This window comes from Phlebotomus papatasi, chromosome 3 (genome assembly GCF_024763615.1).
Source record: "Phlebotomus papatasi isolate M1 chromosome 3, Ppap_2.1, whole genome shotgun sequence".
In the NCBI taxonomy this organism is placed as follows: Eukaryota; Metazoa; Arthropoda; class Insecta; order Diptera; family Psychodidae; genus Phlebotomus; species Phlebotomus papatasi.
In genome coordinates, this window is record NC_077224.1 from 29,312,567 (window position 1) to 29,333,925 (window position 21,359).

The 21,359-nt window shown below is 31.2% G+C and overlaps 1 protein-coding gene and 1 long non-coding RNA gene across 3 annotated transcripts in view; one reads left to right on the forward strand and one right to left on the reverse strand.

Moving 5' to 3' along the window:
* Positions 1-11,383, forward strand: part of LOC129807500 (uncharacterized) — a 112,661-nt gene extending 101,278 nt beyond the window's left edge. For both annotated transcript variants that reach the window (XR_008752289.1, XR_008752288.1), the window contains one exon: positions 11,337-11,383. This is a non-coding gene — a long non-coding RNA (uncharacterized LOC129807500). The remainder of the gene's footprint in view (positions 1-11,336) is intronic.
* LOC129807497 (CD9 antigen) overlaps positions 1-20,600 on the reverse strand; it is a 28,766-nt gene extending 8,166 nt beyond the window's left edge. The window contains exon 1 of the mRNA XM_055856795.1: positions 20,225-20,600. Coding sequence (XP_055712770.1) covers positions 20,225-20,290 — 66 coding nt within the window. The 5' untranslated portion in view covers positions 20,291-20,600. The remainder of the gene's footprint in view (positions 1-20,224) is intronic.
* Positions 20,601-21,359: the final 759 nt, after the last annotated feature.

The window sequence follows — 21,359 nt, forward strand, 5'->3', positions numbered from 1 at the left end:
TAATTGTTAATTTCTGAGTACGCTTTATTTTGAATACAGATTTTGGATCCTGCCTCTTAGAAGTAATAGAAAGAACCGAAAGAATAATATATTTATTAGTAATGATATTTGTTTTTTTCTAATGCTTAATTAAAAGGATTATGAAGCACAGATAAAACACCCATAAGTTGAGACTAAATTTTTCAGTGTTTACTAGCTAACTTATTTTTTTAACATAATTTCTTTACTTTTCGTATGTGATATTTATTTTTTTAACATATGACCCTTTAATTTTCACTTTACTCTTTCCCTAAAGTCAATTTAATACACAGAAAAGACAAAAGTCTGAGAAATTGAACGACATCGAAGAGAAAGTTTATTTTAACAATAGAAGAGACATATTTTTTACCGTCTTCATCTCGCTGTACTTTCTTTACACACAAATTGCAGGTGTCAGACATTTACTAGTTTCACCCACATTGATGTCAGAGTAGTTCTTCGCTGACCGTCATATAATTTTTTTTTAAGAGATGCCAGCAAGATTAAACATCTCAACAGTAAACTTTCCCTCCTTGTTGATATTGTTCTTTTTGCTCCAAGTGAGACAAGTTAAAGTTAAGGTATTTTTTTTTATTGCTATTGCAAGTGCAATAAGCAGTTGTAACTTATAATCTGCGGATATAAACTTTGTGTATATGTACATTATGTATAAAATGTCTGCCGAAAAGGCAAACCTTTCACTTGAAATTCGCTTATAGGCGTAAAATAATGCTTATTCTATATATCGCCGGGTCAAAATTCTATATGAAATTTAAAGAGTTTTATTTTCAAATTTATTACCGCTTCAAGTCTACATAGAGAACAGTACAATCATACGCCTTTTAGCAATATTAGAAAGGTCTTAAAAATCCTGAAAAGACCGCACCGATTCCAATCGGTTATGAACAGGTAGGTAATTTTTGTTCGAAAATCAATTGTTTTAATCTTAAGCTATTTTGGGAGATCTTATGATTGGTTTCATAATTCATTCAAATCTGTTGTAAAACGATAAACCAGTAAATGGTGCTAAAATACTTTTAAGGTCTACCTCTAGCATCTATGTCACGATATCGAGCATTTCGCAAAGTATGGGACACTTTGCCACCCCTTAATATAATCCAAAAACAATGATTTTTACAAAAAAAGAAAGTTTATTTTATATTATGCCTTGGGCTAAAGTCCTGAATCATTTAATGTTGTAAAAGCATTGTATTAGAAAGTTTTTGCTGGGCGTAGTTGTAACAAATGATGAGAGATTAATGCAAGACCTTAAACTTCACTATTTCTCTTTCCCTATCTTGCACTTATTCTTGAGTAACCCAATTGACTTTTGAGGGTCAGATGATTTATACAATAAAATTTACAAGTCAAATTCTTTCATCTTCTAATTTAATTAAATTTCCCATGTCATTTTTCTCAGTTACACTGTCATGTTCTTCATCAGAAATGACGCCAGTAAAAAAAAGAGGAAACATCTCATCATTCTTTTCACTCATGAGTCATGACCCCGGGACTTAATCACTTTATCTCACATTTTGTCTACAAATAATCAAAGATTTCCACATAAACCATACTGCTATGGAAGCAAAAAGTGAATTTTGTTATATAAAGCAAAAAATAGCTGATACTACATCTTTAATTTACAACTAGTACCGATAGACTTCTAAAGTGCCTCAAGTTAAATAATAATGGTGAAAGAGGAAAATGAAACGCCTAGAGTTTCACTCTCAAGCTCATATTATTTCCACTTTTACACTTCTTGAGCATGCACGAGTTAAATGGAAAGATCAAGCAAGAAATTTACATCTTCACACTTTGTGAGCTTCACGGAAATTATCCATATAATCTATTTTTTTTGCACTTTTTATTGACAGATTTTTCTTTAAAAACGAAAATCCATTAATATTTTGCAAAGTAACACAAATATTCCAATCATTTCACCTATACCACTTGGGATATGCAACAAAAGGCGGCAAAATTTCAAGAAGATCAAAAAGTTCGCGATCGTAAATTGACTTAAGTAGTTTTTACTTAAAATGTCTCGAGTTCTGTTCACTTGTAGTGTGTATGCTAAAGCATTGACCAATTGCATTGAATGATAATGTTTAGCGGACTGTCTGTGTGATTAAAAGAAACACCCACAGTACTTTCTTCAATTGAAACTAATTCATTTCGGAGAATTTTAATTTTTTGTTACCACCGATAATGAAAGTGTACACTAAAAAAAATTGTATCACTATGAAATACTTGTAAAAGTATTACCGAATTGATTCTTTTATTATTGGAATAGAAAAAGTTATCTTTAAGTAAGATGTATGACAATGTCCTGAAATTCTTTTTAATGATATAATTAAAGAAAAGTTAAAGGTCAAACAACACTAAAGATTCTATTTCTTGATCTATTGGGACAAGTTTGGATTACTTGGAAAAGTTGGAAATGTCTTTGAAACTCTGGACAATTTAATACCGTTTCTAAAAGATTATATAACTGATAATGAGCCGATTATGAATTTGGTGTTCAAATTTAAATTTTATCAGTTATATACCTATTTTTGAGATTTTTTTTAATGTATCGGCTGAAGCTGATTTATTTCGCGAGATATTAAAAAAAGAAAAAAAAATTTTAATATATATTTTAAAATGAAATATGATCATAAATGTAATTAGGTTAAAAATTTCAAGACATGGTTCATAACTTCTTCATTTTCCCTTTGCAAAATTTGTAATTTGTAATTTCTTTTTGTATTATTAGTAATCAAATTTTATTTTCATTGATCAATTTCACCAAAACACTATTCTTCAATTTGTTGCAACCTTAAAAACAATAACAGAGAAAAACTTTGCTAAATGCGTTATGAAGCACTTAAAAACTCTCTTAATTTAGGCAAGTAGGGGAAACTGGGGCACCATCGAACACTGTGATTTTTTAATTAGATATAATACTTCAGAGGACGAGACCTTTGATACTATAGAGATGCTTATCCACTGAAGATATGTTCGTCATAGTCCAAGTAGTTTAGAAATAAAAATAACTGTTCGGTGCTACCCCATGTTCAGTGGTGCCTGAGTTTCCCCTAATGAAAAAAACCCATATTTGGAGTGCAGTAGCCAAGCAACGAGTTCAATCATTCCGATAATCCGGGACACTACTGTAGGGGAGACTGGGGCACATGTAACCATTTTCGATACATGCGAATTTGAGGTGATTTTCCAAGGACACCGTGATTTTTTGGAAAATATTTCTTAGCTCATGCTTTACCCTTGGGTATAGGCAATTCGTCGAGGGTAATGCGGATGCTGGAAAACAATTGAGTTTTCCATAAAAATAAAATTTGTGTCCCTGTGCATTTTTCTCTTTTCACAAAATACCTGGGGTAGAAGTAACCACTTTCTGGGGAGGAAGTAAACACCTTTTTTCCCACCCTTGAAATTAACTTTGCACCACTTTCGATTATTTTAATTACTTAAGAGATATATAAAGACTGTATATTTTTCAAAAAATCACGACACTTTTTACAAAGAATAATTAAAATAGCAAAAAAACTAAAAGCATGCATATCAAAGACATTTTTCAATGGATTTTCCCCATATTTTGACACCATGTGACTTTTTATTGAACACAGTGCCACCATTTTTTTCGTAATCTATGAATTATAGATATTTCGCATGAAGGTCAATTTCCCGCTCTTTTACCTACTCATTTTGTCAAATTGAAATTGCCTGGTTACATCTACCCCAAATGCTGTTTTCTGACCAATTATTAATTCTTTTGAAATAATGAGAATCTCAATTTCTCTAGTAAATGCATTAATATAATCCTAAAAGATGTAGGAAAGAACTGGTATTGCTACATTTCGATTATTTTACACAATTTTTAATTTCCAGGTGGAAATCCAAATGATCAAAATAATCGAAATATCAACATTTTCAGGAAAATGATTTTTATTTTTAAAGTATATTAGGATTTTATTGACCAATTTATCTGTGGACATACATCCCCATGGTATCTATGAATGCTTATGGGTTTTATCCTCTGGAGTCTTAAAATTAATGAAAAAAATCACAGTGGTTACAACTACCCCAGATTACTACTGCCCCAGTTCCCCCTACTAGATCCAGATTTCTACATACAGAATTTTTTTGCCTTAAATACTCTGGTTCGAAACTCCCAGTGGAATTGCTAGAGCTGTGAATCCTTACAACGCATTATACAAAATGAAAGATATATTTCTCACTTCCAACTAGAAAAATTAAGATTTTTGCTACAGTTTGATGAACTTTAGCATTTTGGAGAAAACATGCTGGTAGTGTTTATTTAACAATTGAACATTTTACTCCACCTTCAATATTTATTTACTCAGACTTGCGAAATTTATTCGAAAATCAGTAAATCAACTGAAATTGAAATTTATATTGCTAAATATGAGAGTGAAAGATTTGGAGAGGCAAATGAACTTTCACCATAGGAAAATTTCAAACATTCCCAAACAAAATTGAATTTAAGTGCCAAATTATCGTACTAATTTATTAAACAAGTGAATATTTAATGCTATTTTGTAATTCGATTAAAGAGGAACAATGTTCTTGTACTATGAAATTAACAAAACATAAGACCTTGGTTGATGCAAGAAAATTTCTTTTATTCTCTTGAGTGGTCATATGAGAAAGGGAAGAAGAAAAAACGCATTAAAGCAAATACACTGGGAGAAGACAAATAAAATAAAATAGGTTCAAGAGAAAAAATGACGAAGTTAAAGGAAAAACAGACAAACAATCACAAGAGGTTTTCATTCCGTGAAGACCGTCTTTTTTTCTTGAGTTTTTGGTAAATAACAGTAATTTTTTAGCATTAAAGCACACAATTATGCAATAAAATTTCACGAAATCATGTCTTAAAGACACAGTGGCGTGGGCAAAACAGCAAACAGTTAAAAATGCAATACAGTGCAATTTTCTAAATTACTCTCTACGGTGTTTCAAGAGAAGACTCTCGCCAAAAATGAGGTAACACACAAATAATAAATAAATTGAAAAGAGTCTTCTTCCATTCATTCTTTTCTCTCTCTCCATTGCAGGTATGTTGAAATATAAATTGCCTGCAGATATATTGCAGCTTACGTTGCCCTGCCGAATATATCGTTTTTTAGACTCTAATAGATTGAATAAAAAAAAATGCCTGAGAGTTTTATCAAAAAACTTATGGAGTTCACTGACACCAAAATATTATCACTTGATCAATTTCCTGTCTTTTTGATGCCTTGCACAGAATTTATTCATCACGAAAGATGTTTGAATCACAATGACTTTCGACAGAACAAATTGGTGGTGACATTGGACTTAATTTAATTTATTCTCCAGACATTTTTTCCCGATTGTCTCCCCTTATTTGAAATGGATGTAGACTAACAAATCAATCTCACTGTGAGAAAATGAAGTTAAGCGTTCAGTGGCCTGGAAAAGTGCACTGTCCTAAGAAACATGCTAAAAAGAACTGGAAGCTATAGAAGTATATTTAAATAAAAATATTAATTTTAGAAAAGTGTATGTATGAAAAAAAATAGTTTGATCACAAAGGTGAAGAAGACTCAACAGTTTGCATTATTAGAAAAAAGGGGTGACAATAACAAAAGCGTCCTTTTTTTGGGAAACGCTCGTACTTGTGACTATAATATATCCCAAAGTTACTTCAGCATTATTTATTAATATTAACGAATAGTAATCTAAATTTAAAGATGTTAAATGGCCCATAATACGTGTACCAAATTTCGGCCAGCTCTCAATTTCGTCCACTTATTTTTTTCCTCAAATTTCCATGAATTTTTAGTTTTTTTCATACTCTAGCTATAATAAATAAAAATAAATCTCATGTTAACTACTGCCTTAGTTCCCCTACATCTAACAGAATACTAAGAAGAATGGCAATAAGTTATATCCTAGATTAATTTTACTATGAATTTTCTTCTTATCTACAGTTTTTTCTCAAAATCTTCCTTACTTGCCACTATTAAGGAATTTTTGTTAGTTGAAATGCGAGAAATATGTGAAAGGCAGAAAAGGGCTCGCATTTTTTCATGATTTTCATTGGCGTAGAATTTGAGGAAAAGAGTAAAAAGTCAAAGGACGGAAGGCGCCCGAAAGTCGCCATTCACTCTTTATTTTGCATTTTACCCCTCGGAAAACCTATAATTTTGCCTCTATATACTTTTCCAACGCACAGGCAAAATAAGGAATATCGTTATAGAATTATAATTGAAAATTGTCCAGTCCATTTGAAAAGGACAAAGTGAGTTTTCTGTCGGATTTGTGAATTAATAATTCACATTTGAATAATACAACATGATCATATAAAAAACGCGAAAAGACGGAAAAAACCGTGGTCAGAAATAATATTAAATTTGTTTCACGAAAACACTATCTTTCTATGGGGAAATTGCTTATTATATCATATCCAAATAAAATTTAGAAATACATAATTTATAAAGGTAAATTCCACACGAAAAAAAAACATGTCATTAATCTTTTAATAACAAATCCACTCACTTTATATAATTAGCGAAAAAGTTGGCAAATTTCATACATGCTAAAAAAATCTTGGTGATTGAGATGAATATGTAATACATTTGTAACTTTCAGTTTTAAGTTTATTCACACAGAAATAATATTCCACATGTGGATGTAGTGCATTGAGAAATAAACTTAATTGACAGTTTAAAGAAGACAACAGTACAAAAAGTTCCTAAACGTAATTATCAATTTTGTTATCAAGTAAGAGTGGTGGCCAAAAAAAATTTTAGCATGAAACCTTGGGATGTGTCGAAAGATATTCATCATATTCGTATTCTGACATTCAAAAGGTCTCCTCTACATTCTACATATATACACATAAATTTTAATTGCTATCCACCCAGAACGTTTCCCTCAAATAAAGACATCTTCCGGTGCAAGAGTATGTATATTTTTGAATGGAAAAACACAGAGTTGGGCCAAAATATCATTTTACGCTAAAAATTCATCTTATGGGTTTTTTTTAAAGAAAAATTCAGAGAATTACTTTATAATTAACTGATATGAATATAAATATAAAGAAGAAGGAAGTAATTACAAATTTTTTAAAATTTCCAGTTATTAAAAAAATATAATGTGACTATTGTTAAAAATATAATATATACTTTCAAAATCCTAGTATGACACACTTCGTTTTGATTTTATTTCTTTAGAAGAAATGTTTTCTCCGATAAGTGAAAAGTTCTATGGATATTTTAAGAAGTTGTCCTCAGTTTATCCCATTCACATTTATCGCATAATATTAATCAGAAATTAGGCGATTTGAAATCCGACCTCGTCAGATCGGATTCAAATCCATCCATCCATCTGTTGCATAACCACTTCCGAACATCGACAAGTGGTTTTCGGCAAAGGTTAAATGTCTATGACAGATCCAATGTCAGATCCAACACCCTTCTGCTATTTTGGAACACCCTTAAACTTTGCTTTCTCATTAACTCAGCCCCTATGGCAGAGATCAATCTCAAATTTTAGTATAGTACAGCATGACCTAGGAGCTTTTAATTAATCCCTGAACTTACTTAGCTTAAAAAGAGTAAAAAATGCTTTTGAAACGCCCATATCTCCGGTTATAATTGTCGGAATTTGATCATCATAATTGATTTGGAAAGCTATCTTTAAATGCTAAACAGCACTTTTAAACACCCTACAGTTCAGTCGAATGTCCGAATAACCGAAAAATTGATTTTCTAAAATTCGATGTCGATTATTTCGAAAACTAGACGATGCTTTTCCTTTCAGGAGCTGTGAGATTAAACACAGATGGTCATAATCCATAAGAAACTTTGGCAAAATCAAAACTGGGCTCTACAACGCAGAGGTCTGCGGTTTAATTTCCGATCGAATCACATCAAATAAAAATTGAAGAACAGTTTTGACCTGTTATAAAAGCTAAAAAAAACTAAAGCACAAGTCATTTTAAGCAAAGTAAAGAAAAATAACAAAAAGACAGGAAATTGAAAAGCAATTACGTGAAGATTCTTAAAATATTAGTGGAAAAAGATATCAAGAATTATATTCTAAACGCACCAAAAATTTTGTTTTCTTAAGGTCAATTACCTATAAATGCAAATCTGTATTTTTATTAATAATGTGCTGTTCCTATTATATAATGATACTTCTACAATTTTGTAAATAATGGGAATAAGACTTCATATTGTGTAAGCACATTATTAAGGCGAATTATGACGTTTCGTCACCTGCCAAAGGTTATCTTTAGACAATGGAAATCAATAATGCGAAAAGACAACGAAAGGAGTCAAATAGGAAAGAAATGTGTGACTTAGAAGTATTAAATATGTGTCTCTCTCTCATTTTCCAACTCTTTATGACAGAAATATGTAATTTTCCTAATCACATCGCAGATTTATTTACTGAAATTATACGATGAGTAAATACATTAACAATGAGCGATAAAAATTAATTCTCAATGTATTATAATCATGGAACATTCTTACTGCATTAATTGAGATTCCTCAGCAGATCTTCTTGTCTTTTTAATATTCTGTCTTGTTTCATTGTAAATTTTATTTTTCAGTTCTTCAGTTCTCTACACGCATTGTTCTCTCTTAAAAAGACATTTTGAAAGCAAAACGTAATTATATTTTCAGTTAGATAGATCCATAAAAGAGAATGTTGTCATTGTCGACAGATAGATTTTTCAGGACACGGTTAACATATAGAAAAGTGTGTCGTCACTGCGACTGTGGCGGCAGAATGACGACAAAATATTCGTTCTCTAGTAGCATCCTCGCATAAAAAGCAGAGAGAAATGAGAAATCTCATGTAAAATGTGGAAAATCCTCTCAACAAGTCTCCTTCCTAAATATACTGAATGCCCCTTTTCATGGGATGAAAATTCCAAGAGAGAGAAAAATCGATAAACAGGATTCTGGAGCATTGAGCATGAACTTTTCATTTCGCAAAGTCTCGTTATAACACTCATACAGTGGCACTCCTCCCGAAAAAGGTGTGTGCAAAAGCTATTAAATTGGTGTTAGTGTCCTTGTCCTACAAATTTAACTGAATCACAGTCCCATTTCCGGTCTCCACATCACTTTTCTATCAATATTTTTTTGCTTCACTTTTTCGCACCCTTTTCCCGCTGTCGTGTCCTCTCCTTCACAATTCTCTAATTAAATTTCCTCTTATCGAGGAATTAGAGGACTATCCATTGAGGATGGAATAGAAATAGGGTAAATTTCAAGAGAAATTTCACAATAAAATTTTATGCCCGAAGAAAATGATAAATATAAATCACTAGAAACTTTTAGCCTGAACCCACTAGCATAGGAACAACTTATGATTAACGTGGGATTTAAAATTCAAATTAAAAGCCTCCTCATTCTAATATATCTATAGAAGAAGTCTTTAAACTGTTCCACAGACACAACTCTCAAAAGAATACAGATGAAAATCCATTTATACTAAAAAAAAAAGTAACAATTTTATTGCACTGAAATTGATACTTTGCATTTTATGATTAAGAAAAACATCCAACTCAAATATTGTCTAAGCTCAATGTAACACATTTCACTAATTTTCAGTGTCATTTATGAATGAGCAGTAAAGAATTAAATTATGTCAACATTGTTTGCTGTAGGGTAAGTGTGCCAAATTTCGGCATAGTTGCATGCAAGCGCCAAAGTCTCAGGTTTGAAATGTAATATATTTAATAGAAATTGATTTTTTTCATTTCTTCTGTTGCTTAGAACCTTGTAGACAGTTTATCGTCTTTATTTACTTTAAAATCATTCTTAATACATTTTAAAATTAATAAAAATGAAGACATAGCTTTGGTGCCCTATTTCGGCCACCTTCATTCTCATAGTTCCTTGCCCTTCGGGAATTCTTCAAATGTCTTTGTCACGTTATCTAGTTTGTCGAAGCTACGTTTTTTGTTATTCTTTTGCATTGTATAATCTCTAGAGTATGTAAAAACTAAAAATTCATGAAAATTCGAGGAACAAAAAAGGTGGCCGAAATTGCAAGCTGGCCGGAATTTTGCACACTTACCCTATAATCATATAATGTATAATAATTTGGGCTGTATAATCATTTTAGAACCCTATAAAGACTAACTATCGTGCAAGTTTTGGAAAAGGAAAATAAAGCGTTTTGCATCTTATTTCAAAACATCTTAGATTAGATGTTATAATATAATTACAGTAGACTCTCGCTTATCCGTGGACTCTTTTTCCGGGTGACAAAAAAAAAATCCGTGAGACAGTTGAATTTTAAAAATTTTGTTGACATATTTTCCCCGTTTTGGGTTTTTTTGTTAAAGCAAATGTGCTCTATCTACTGTTAATTCTTTCTCATTGTAACTTTTTTGGACAGTACGCATGTTTAGAGAGAATGTCGATTCAGTCAGATCAGAATTCACTCCATAAATTTGCAATGTAAACGAAAAAATCGTTAGATTTCCAACAATTTGATGTGTATCACTCTCAAAATCTGTGTGACATTTCGGTCCCGTTCCACGGATAAGCGAGAGTCTACTGTATATAAATTGACCCCTCATTCTGAGATAAAAAGAGTTTGATGATAGTTAAACATAAATATTGTATAGTGTCAAAATTAAAGATTTACGATTCCGAGTTAAAGATTAATGCTCTTTTTCTTTGAAATTTTCTGCGTTTAAAGGGTTATCCCAACCAGTTTTAAAATTAAAGAAATTCTAAAAGAGATTGACGTTTCAATTTTAGTTGCATTACAACGTTGTTACATTTTATTTTACAGGTTTATAGGGGAATGTTGACATGGTTCACACAGAGTGAACCTTCAAACAACGCAAATTTTCTCTTTGTTTGCAAAGAGCTAGTTCGTCATTTCTTAGCCATAAGATAGATAATTATTATTAAGCTCATGAGACGAGATGAGAAATGATAGGTCAGCTCTTTGCAAACAAAGATAAAACTCGCATTGTTTGAAGGTTCACTCTGTGCGAACCATGCCTACATTTCCCTAATAAAAAAAAAAAAAATCGCACTTGTTTACAACTATTCCATGTTTACTACTGCCCAAGATTCCCCTAATTCCCTAATTTATGTATAACTTGATAAGTAAATACAGTAAAAACAAGTACAGTTTCATGCTCAGTGGAATTATATACATTTAATATTGCTGATTGAACTTGAAACTATATTTACCGCCACAAAAATTTATAAATTATAAAAAATGGATCTCTGGGGATGAAGGGACCCTTGCGAAAGTAAATCACCGAATTGATTCTTTTTTTATTGTTGGAACAGGTGATCCTGAAAAAAGATTACTCTTCAACTTAATGTGGAGGGAGTTTGAAACTTTTGTATTTATTGTCATCTAAAAAATGCAACATTTGCAAATTCCATTTTTAACATAAATTATGATACATCACTATAAATTATGAGAACTATTGCGAAATAATCCTATCGTTAGTTTATATAACAACTCTAACTGCAATATTTAAGCCGCATTTTGTTAATATGGGTCAATCAATAGAACGTATGAAGTTCTGTGCAATCGCATCAATTATAAATAATGTCATATGAGGACATTCACACAATTGTGATAGAAAATAAACAACTTCTCCAGTATTTTGTGCATTTGACGAAGTTATATGTTATCTATGAAATTATGTTTTTCCATGAAATATCATTTGAGCATGTAAGGCATATTGATGTATTTGTTACACCAAATGTCGCTGCTTAAAGTCTTTTGAAATTTAAAACTTGAGTTAAACTGAGAATGAAAATTTATGACTATTGAGAATTTCTTTAAATGTATTTGTGTCTGAGTTATTTTTTTTTAGTTTCTCTCCCACAAATTTTACACTATTTCATGCTCACAGAACTATTTATCATTTATGATGACTTTTACACCATATTTAAGATAGAGATTGCCTGAGAAACTTTTTGATTTCTGATAAAAACTTTAGAGTGAGAATAAAATTATGCTATATTTTCCTAGCACTTAATTACGAGGATGCGTTGTGATTCTATATGGTATGTTCGTTTCATACTTTTCTTTAGTAAGATTATTATAAAATTATGTAAATTATAATGGAATTATGCAATTTTTTGTATTAATAGCAATTCTTTTGTCTTCTCCAACTGCTTCTTCCTCTTATCAATTGCTGCCACTTGATATTCAAGTCAGTCTTTTGCATTCAGTATCACATATGAATCGCATTCCATGGGGGCAATAAAGGGGGGAAACCTTGGTTTGGTTCACAATGTGGTTTTCTCAGTGTGTCTGTGGTAAAATTAGAATATTAAGTATTCAATTTGGTGGTACAAGTGTTTTTCTTAGCAATTTTCTACGACTTTTCAAAAGAACTGACCTCATTAAAAGAGTTTTATCTCTACCTTAATTTAATATCTATCATGTTATTGCTAGAACTTCATAAAAGTGGCACTGCAGCTGTATAATCACCAACTATGCTAACTGACTACTTTTCAGGAGACCCGCTTTAATGCATTTTTCACGAAAAATTAACCCTGATTGTAATGTTTCGAATTGTAAATACCACGGGAATTAGCATTGTTAGATAGTAGGGGAGACTGGGGCAAAAAGTTACAAATCGAAAATTCAAAATTCAATATATTCCAAGGTAAAAAATATAGTGGCTCAAATTTTTTTCTATAGATAGCCTCCATAGACCTTCTTCAATGTCGTAAGTTTCTTAGAATTCGAACAAGGGATTTAGAAAATAAAAAAATATCGAGATTTTTAGCCCTATTTTTGAAATATTTTCCTTGCACAAGATAATAATTATTACCTACTTATTTTCCTAAATTGATGAACTGGTGAATATTTTCTAAATAATTTGGATTTTTTGAATACGAATCCGCTATCTATTTTAGAATTTCACAAAAGTTCTTTTCTTCAGAAATCCTTTTATTAAAAATGGCCACTTGGGGTAAAAAGTAACAAAAGGTATAGCACAAAAAGTAACAAAAAAGCAAAGCAATTTCTGATGTCTGAAGTTCTGATGTCGGCGAAAAGAAACGTCATTATCATGTCTCGCCGCTTGTTGTTTGCATTGGTCAAACGATTTGCAGTCTTTTGTGTGTGTTTTTCTAAAATAGCTTGAAAAGCGCTTTTCTCGTTTTCTCACTTTTCTCGAAGAGAAAACGGTGTTTTACAAAGGTGTAGATGAATAAATTTTTTATGAAAATATGTCCTCTAGGTATTTTTTCAAATTTACGAAAGCCTGCAATGAAGCGAATCAAAATATCGCTCCTTGGAAATTACAAGGGGCCAACACAATCTGAGCCATTTTTCAGGAGACAGCATGAAAGATTCAACTTTGTATAAATAATTATATCAATTAAGTATGTTAATAAAAACAATTTAATTTTTTTCTATTTATATGAGCATTATTATAAAAATCGAAAAATACATATTTTTACCTTTCAAAATATGTTTTTTTATGAGTTAGCTCTTTGTCATTCTAAATGATGCGCAAATTTTCATGAAATTAGAATGACACGGGATCAACTTGCTTGAGTTAGTCCCTTGTTTCACAAAAATTTGAACAATAAATGTATTTTGTTCCCCTTGACTTCAAACAAAACTGTGCAAGCAATCATAAAGAGTAAAATTTTGAAAAACTTTTCTAAGAGCGAAATTTATTGACTCATATCATCTGAAATTTTAATAAATTCTCTGTCTGAGTGCATTAAAACCTCAAAATCGCCAAAAAGTGAGTTGGCCCCTTGTAATTTCCAAGGACCGATATGATAATACCCAATGTCTGGTACTATTTGCTCCAGCATTTTTGTGAATAGTCACAAAATTACCTTTTAGAAATTGGCTCGATAAACGTATTTTCTTACAAAATAGAGGAAAATTACATTCACAAAGTTGTAGAGCGGTAAATTTCCTATAAAACTGCGCTAATTGGAAATTTTTGAAGCGCTCGAGTAGCTTGTAAAAAAATAAAATATCCATTTTGTGACTTTTTGCCCCAGTCTCCCCTACAGTGCCCGTTTTGTAATCCGGATAGATTTTTTGAATTTGTTCAACGTCTCGAAAATATAATACAAGACTTTTTTTTGTAGAATTAGTATAAAAGTTTTAAAGAAGATTAAAAAGACATAATTAATGAATTCTATGCTATTATACCTCTTTTATTAAACAAAAACATCACAAGATAATTCATTTGCATTGCTGAACATACATGCATACATGACCTCAAAATGATTTTGAATGTAACCGTCGATAACTCGTCCGGATTACGGCGATCCGGATTAGAAAGCGGGCACTGTATTTTAGAATTTTTCCAGGTAAGCATGTCGTCCTTATACGAAAATACCGTTGAATCAATCCTAAAAACGGCTTTTCAAGATCAAAGGTTAAAAAGGCTCTAGAAAGCATGTTTGTCATCCGAATGGTATCAGGTTTGGGCTCGTTGGAAAGGTCGTGGAATTTCCTATAAAACTGAACTGGTTCCACTATTGATGTTAAGTAATATTAGCTATTATTAAGAACATTATAGTATATTTGAACATTAAGAAAATAATAAGTAAAATAATAAGTAAAACAAAGCCACACGGTATATGAAAAATTCAATAGATCAATGATTTTTAAATTGATCTTCTGCATAGCTTCATTGTTAGCTTCCAAGAACTTTTTGCTTATATAGAAAATTGAACAAAATTACCCAAGAATAGAATTACAATTTCTTAAAATAAATATTGAGCAAAATTCTACTAATTTAGAGTAAATATCACCATCTCTATTTATTGAAATATTTCAAGATATTTTCTTATTTATTGAAAAAAATCATTTTCTGGCTAATCTGCCCCGGTCTCTCCTGTTCTTTCAGAATATAATATTTTTGTATATCCGTATATTCCTTTCAACAAAAAAAAAAATGATATAGTAAAATTAATAATGGTTGAGCGGCTTAAGCAATTGAGTTTTCAAATAAATTTGTTCTCTATAAACAGTTTCTAATCACGCAAATGCACTTTGTCGAGCAATAATTATTATGACTGAATGAGAAACATACTTTTCTTCGTTTTTTTTGCTTACACAGGCAAACATTTTTTGTGTTTTTCATTTCAGTGTTTCTTCGACAGAAAAATGTGTTCGCATACACAAACCATACATAATTCATAGAGCCATGCATTTCCGGAATAATAAATGATTTACCAGAGAATTTTTTCGCTCCCCTAGAATTTTCACTCCCTCAAATTTTCTATTATTGGACATAAAATGCAGTCGTTTGTCTTTTTCACCCTATTTTTGCTGAGAGAAAGAACAAGAAATACTCATGAGCTTTTCAAGGGTAATAAATTCATCGAAATGAAATTGGAAAGAGCTAGGGAGGCACCATATGAGACAAAACATGGAAAATAAAAGAAGTTCACTAAACCTGAGAGAAAATAATGCTAGAATTTCCTTCAAGTCATAAGATTAATCCACCAGGATGAGTCATGAGACACTGTCGCTAAGGAATCCACAATCATTTGAAATTTTTTTCCCAGTCTTCTTTTTCCTTTTACTATGACTTCTTGAACTCCCATCACATACGAGAAATTGTAAAGATGAAAACACACATTTGTAATATCTGTGAAACATTCAATTGGTGGGATTTTTCTAAAAATAGTTACGTAGTCAGAAAACACTGTATATTATGTTTTCTGAAGTGAAATGCAGAGAATGAAAATTCTAACATTTCAGACAAGAGGTAAACCTGAGCCAATATTTCCTGCTCTGAAATTTCATTTTCATTTAACATGCTTTTTCTCTTTCACCAAAAATGTCTGAAGGGTGTGTTTAATGAAATCCAACTGACTTTCACGAAAATCACTTTGTCATAAATCAGAGAAAATTAATTACATTATAATTTCTCAATTTTACAACCGCTATCGGTGCGTATTGAGACATGTTTCTCACTCTCCCTCTGAATACCACAAATTAGACAACCCTCAAAACTTAATTAAAAATCCTTTGATATGGTCGAAAATTCAATTAATCCTAAACAGTTTGGTTTGTACTAAAATTTCTTGCTACATGTGTGTATCGTTTTGCGAATATTTGGCGCATAATTTAAAACTAAATGGATTAACAACAGCGAAAGAGGAGTAAATCGCCTATATATCGCACTATTTATTCAATTCCCTTTGGCTGTTTTGGGTGGGTTTTTTTTAACATGCTTTCTCTTAATATCAAAAGGGTGTTGGTCAATTATTTTATTTTCAGTCACCAAATGATAAACACCCTGCTGAGGCTCTCAAGGGTGTGAAAATTCGACATTAATAATTAGGTTTCTTTCGTCATTTTATAGATTTTATTTATTTTTTTTTCTTTTAGAATTTTTGGTTTAATTAGTGCTGAAATACAATGACAAAAGCTGGCGGTATAAAGATATTTAATTAAACGTACTACTAATAGTAAGTCCTTTAAAATTAAAACTGAAAAGATATACTACTATAAACCTATGTGTTATCCGTATTAAATCATTTTAAATTTTTCTTTCTTTTACATTTAAATTGGAACTTTTATTTATATTTTCATTTAGTCATTAAAAGTTCTTAATTTTAATTAAAAATGAAGCAAAAGTAGCTTACAAGTCACTCTTTATATAGATTTGATCTTGAAAAAGAGGAGATTTGGCAATTTTATGGAATTTAATAGAAAGGGTATAATCGGTATAATCCCATCGTTTTGTGAAGATGATTTTTAAAGACTTATTTTGAATCATTATTCAAATTGAAACGAAATAAAATTTTCATAAAGTTCAGAGATACATATATTTTTCGATTTTTTTTAAATGCATATTTTGTATTTTTTTTTTTACATTTTACATAGATGTTCTTTAGTTTAAGATAAGATAGTATTTAAATCTTTAAGGACGATTATGTTATGCCGGCTTCAGACTGGAGGTTTAGTCCAGTTCTCAAAGGTCTCAAAAATCTAAATAACAAGCAATTTTATTGATTTTTCAAAATTTAATGAATCATTTGCTCTTATAAACCAATCATAAACAACAATTTTCAAAAAAATCAAGCCGATTAGGAATTAGGGGAGTTAAGCCAAATGGCTAAGTCTCAGGTCTGAAGCTGGCATTACCCTAAAATTTCTACTAACTACGGTTTAGGAAAAATAAAATAAGCAAATTTATTTCATTTTTTTCTTGTACTACATTTGGAGAAACTGAGGTAATAGTACACATGGGATATAGGTATTCTTGGATATATTTATTTGTAAACAGTGTGATTTGTTTTTAAAAATTAGATATTAGACTTCAGAAGACGAGACCTGTACTAATCCATAGATTACTATATAGACTTCAGAAGACGAGATCTGTACAAATTCATAGATTACTATAGGGATTTTAGGGATCCTTGTCAACTGAAGAAACCATCAACATAAGACAAGGTTGTGTGTACTTAAAAATCATTGTTTACAACTATCGCAGGTTTATTACTGCTCCAATTTCTCCTAAATTCTTTTAAATTTGAATCGTAACTAGGGGGAAGTGGGGAACTTTTGAAAGTGGGGCACCTTTGAAATTGGGATTTTTCACATATTTTTAAATAAAATTGAGCCTTATCGTGATATAATTTAGCTTCTCAATCTAGTTTGTCCAGCTAAATGATATCACGATAAGGCTCAATTTTATTTAGAAAGAGGTGAAAAGTCGCAATTTCAAAGGTGCCCCACTTCCCCCTAAAGGTCTCTATAGACTACTATTTGGTAGGCAATAATTCGCATAATTCCGATATGCATAATCCCAGGACCTCCTGTATCGGGAGACTGTACCAAATTTCGGCCATTATTCCTTAAATTTCCATGAATTTTTAATTTTTGTATGCTCTACCTACAGATTTGCAGAACAAAATCGCTTTGACGAACAAAATAATGTACAAAAGAAACATGAAAATCAAGATGGCCGAAATATTACTCAAAGCTATATGTATATTTTTTGTTAATTTTAAAATGTATTACGATTTTAGAAAAAGCAAAGACGATAAACTATTTTCAAGGTTTCACGCAACATTCTTTAAAAAGAAGTAACAAAAAATTCAATTTGTATTAAAAATATTATATTTCAATCTTAAGACTTTGCTGCTTTATGCAACTATGCCGAAATTTGATACACTTACCCTATCATCACCTCTTATTTTTTGGCTTTCATCAAAATATATTTTATAAGGCTTTCAGGTTTCGCACACACTCTGTTTTCGAATATTTCTTATTTTTTCAGATTCCTTTTAAGAATTTGACCTATCTAAGGCATATTTAAATAACTATACTTTTATTGCATCACCCACGGACCCCCTTTATGTAAATATATTAGAGTTAAAAAAAATATTAAGACTTATAAAGGTCTTTGGAGCTGAACTTAAGACTTTTCTTGATATTTCTACCTTATCTTGTAAGATAAAACTGATTTACATCAAATTTCTGATGAGTATCTAAAACTTCTTATGTTTTTATTTGGAATTTAATTGTATAATATATTCCATTGTCGCATCTGACTTTGTAACAAGAGTGTTATCAGCCTAATCTTGCATATACAAAGTGAATTTGTTTATGTGTAAGGAAACTGAGTTGACAATAACTAATTTATTTTAAATATCAAAATATAGAGTCTCGACAGAAGCTTCTGCATTGACGAAAAAAGCATAATAAACATCATTGACACTCTTGCACAGGTCAGCACGAATCATACGATAAATTTAGCTGTGACATTAGAAATTCTGCGAGTTTGGAATATTATGGAGTTTTTGTTATTGAGATTGAATTCTCTGTGGATTCTCTTAATTTTGTGGTATTGGGACAAATTGGTGATGAGTGTAAAATAAAAATAAATTGTGTAGGTGTGGCAAGTGTGACGTCATTAATTTTTACTTTACAGGGCGATTGAAGAGGGGAAAATGGGGGCTATTTATGAGAAAAAAAAAAGAAATACAGAATCTGATGGTTAGAGCAGGGTGAATAATTTACTCGTGAGGATGGGGATGTAGAATTCTGCCAGGAAGTGAATACTTCTAATTTTAGTTGCTCTCTTTGCTTTGCTCTTTCACTGATTTTTCAGAGACTCATGAGTTGGTCTATCCTTTTTTGTGTCACACTGTGTTTAGGTTTTCAATTTGCTGGAAAATCATGAGATTTTCTTCTCACAGTCGCATGCGCTAAAGAGATTTCTCTCTCTTGCGTGGTCCAGGCAGAGGATTTGAGAGCTTTCGAGGACATTTTCATAAAGATTCTAACTGCTGTTTTATTCATAAAACATTTTTTTTCATGCGAAAATTTTTTGAGCAATACAAAGGATTAATTTGACTATTTTGAGGAATAGTCGAGACTTTTGGTGAATTTGGGTGATTTTGGCGGGAATTTTGAGAGTTCCATGTGTAGAAAAAAAAGTCTCATTCTGAACTCTCACTTTTATTTGCGTGTTGCTCTCTCACAGTTGGAGAATGTTCTTTTTGAATGTATTGGCCTGGGTGTGTGTGCTAGGTCTTTTATTTCTTGTTATACCTTCAATAGTTGAGGCCACGAATACATTGCTAAAGAGACCACTCTGGAAGATGAATAAAAGGCGGAATAGCAATGAGAAGATGAAATTGGTGAAAGAGAGAGGGCAAAGATGAAAAAAAAATTGGTAGTAAATGCAAGTTTTTCGTGAATGTGTCTGTGTATTAGGGGGAAAGGAAATGTGAGGAGAGAATTATTATTAAACTGGTTCTATATCTGCTGACTTTTGCACAATTTTTTCCCATCCAACCAATTAATTCCATCTCTGTCTCACAATTTACACCAGAACAATTTCTCAGTGGGAAAATTCTTTACTTTTTTCCACCATTTCCTTTTCTATCGTCTGTCTTTCTTTTTTTTTTATTCTGTCTTTAGTAATATTTTTTCCTCTTTTTTTCTGCAAAATGGCAAATAGACAGAAAACGCATAAAGAGAGTGATTACTATCGCACTGACGATTTGCAGAAATATTTCCTATGAGCACAAGCAGCTGCTCACTAAAGTAGAAATTTATTTTTAGGGTTTAAAAATTGTCATCATCGCTGTATGTCATCATGTGAGCATCATCTGCATCACAGAATCATCCATAAGATTAATCACCAAGAATACGCAAGATGTTAGATGTTGGACAAAATGATCTTAAAATAATTGGTATATTATCTTACCCAGAACAGTAGATTGACTAGTACCACAAGGTACTTTATAACACCGCAACATCCATTTAATCCCATTTTGATTCCCTCAGAAAGGTCCTTTTTAGCTTTGAGATGAGAATAACAAAAGGGTGACGCACTATTTCAGATTTACACTCTCCTGATGCTCCAAAAAACCACTCTCACAAAGAATCGCACTCAACACTTCAATAATGCACAATACCCTCTTCACTTTGTGAGACTACTTATCGTAATTTGCTTCTTCTTTTAATTAAAGAAATTTAAAAGATCTTTCACAGAACTCGATGTAACCAAATACACTTCTGTACGCTACGATAACTGAAATGTACTGAAAATATTCTGCAAAACATCGTATTGCCTGATGTTCAACACACACAAGAAATTTGGAGGGAGAAGTTGGATGCCATGAACAACTTCACAATTTGTGTGTGCTAACTTCAAGTCAAAACGTACAAAATATAACGATTTATAAACGCATCAGACCGAACAGACCATATCATGCTGAACGTTTAACTTCAATTTCTTCAGAACAAGGAATCTAGTGTGAAATTAACCAAATCGCACTTCCACTATTTTAATGGCATTTTGAGGATTTTTCGATTTATTACAAAATTAGAGAGTTGTGCACTTTCAGGATCTGGTTTTGTCACAAAAAGTTTGTAGGGAAGACCGGGGCAAAGCCAGCAAATGAATTTTTTTATTGTGTATAATTTGTAAGAAAAATGTTTGTTAACATGTTGATAAATATTTCAATGAATAGAAAGGGATATGGTTTTTTCGAATAAGTAGTGGTTTTTTCAATATTCCTTCTAAGGTAGGCTATTATATCCCACATTGTCTAATACTATGCGTGGATAATTCTGCCCCGGTTTCCTTTATTATTGAAGTTTTTTTTTATTATTTCAAATTTTCCAAAAGTTTATGTGTTAAAGATTTTCTTGAAAATGTAAGTAAAAGAATTTTTACATAGTAAGCATAAATAAACGTTCTTTTTTTTAAATAACAATTCATTTAAAAATATTATTAAATTAATCTGGGCATCTAGTGCCAAGAGTTTTTGCTTAAAAAAAATAGGAATATAAAAAGAAATAAAAATCATTCATCAATGCGGTAATTTGACAATTTC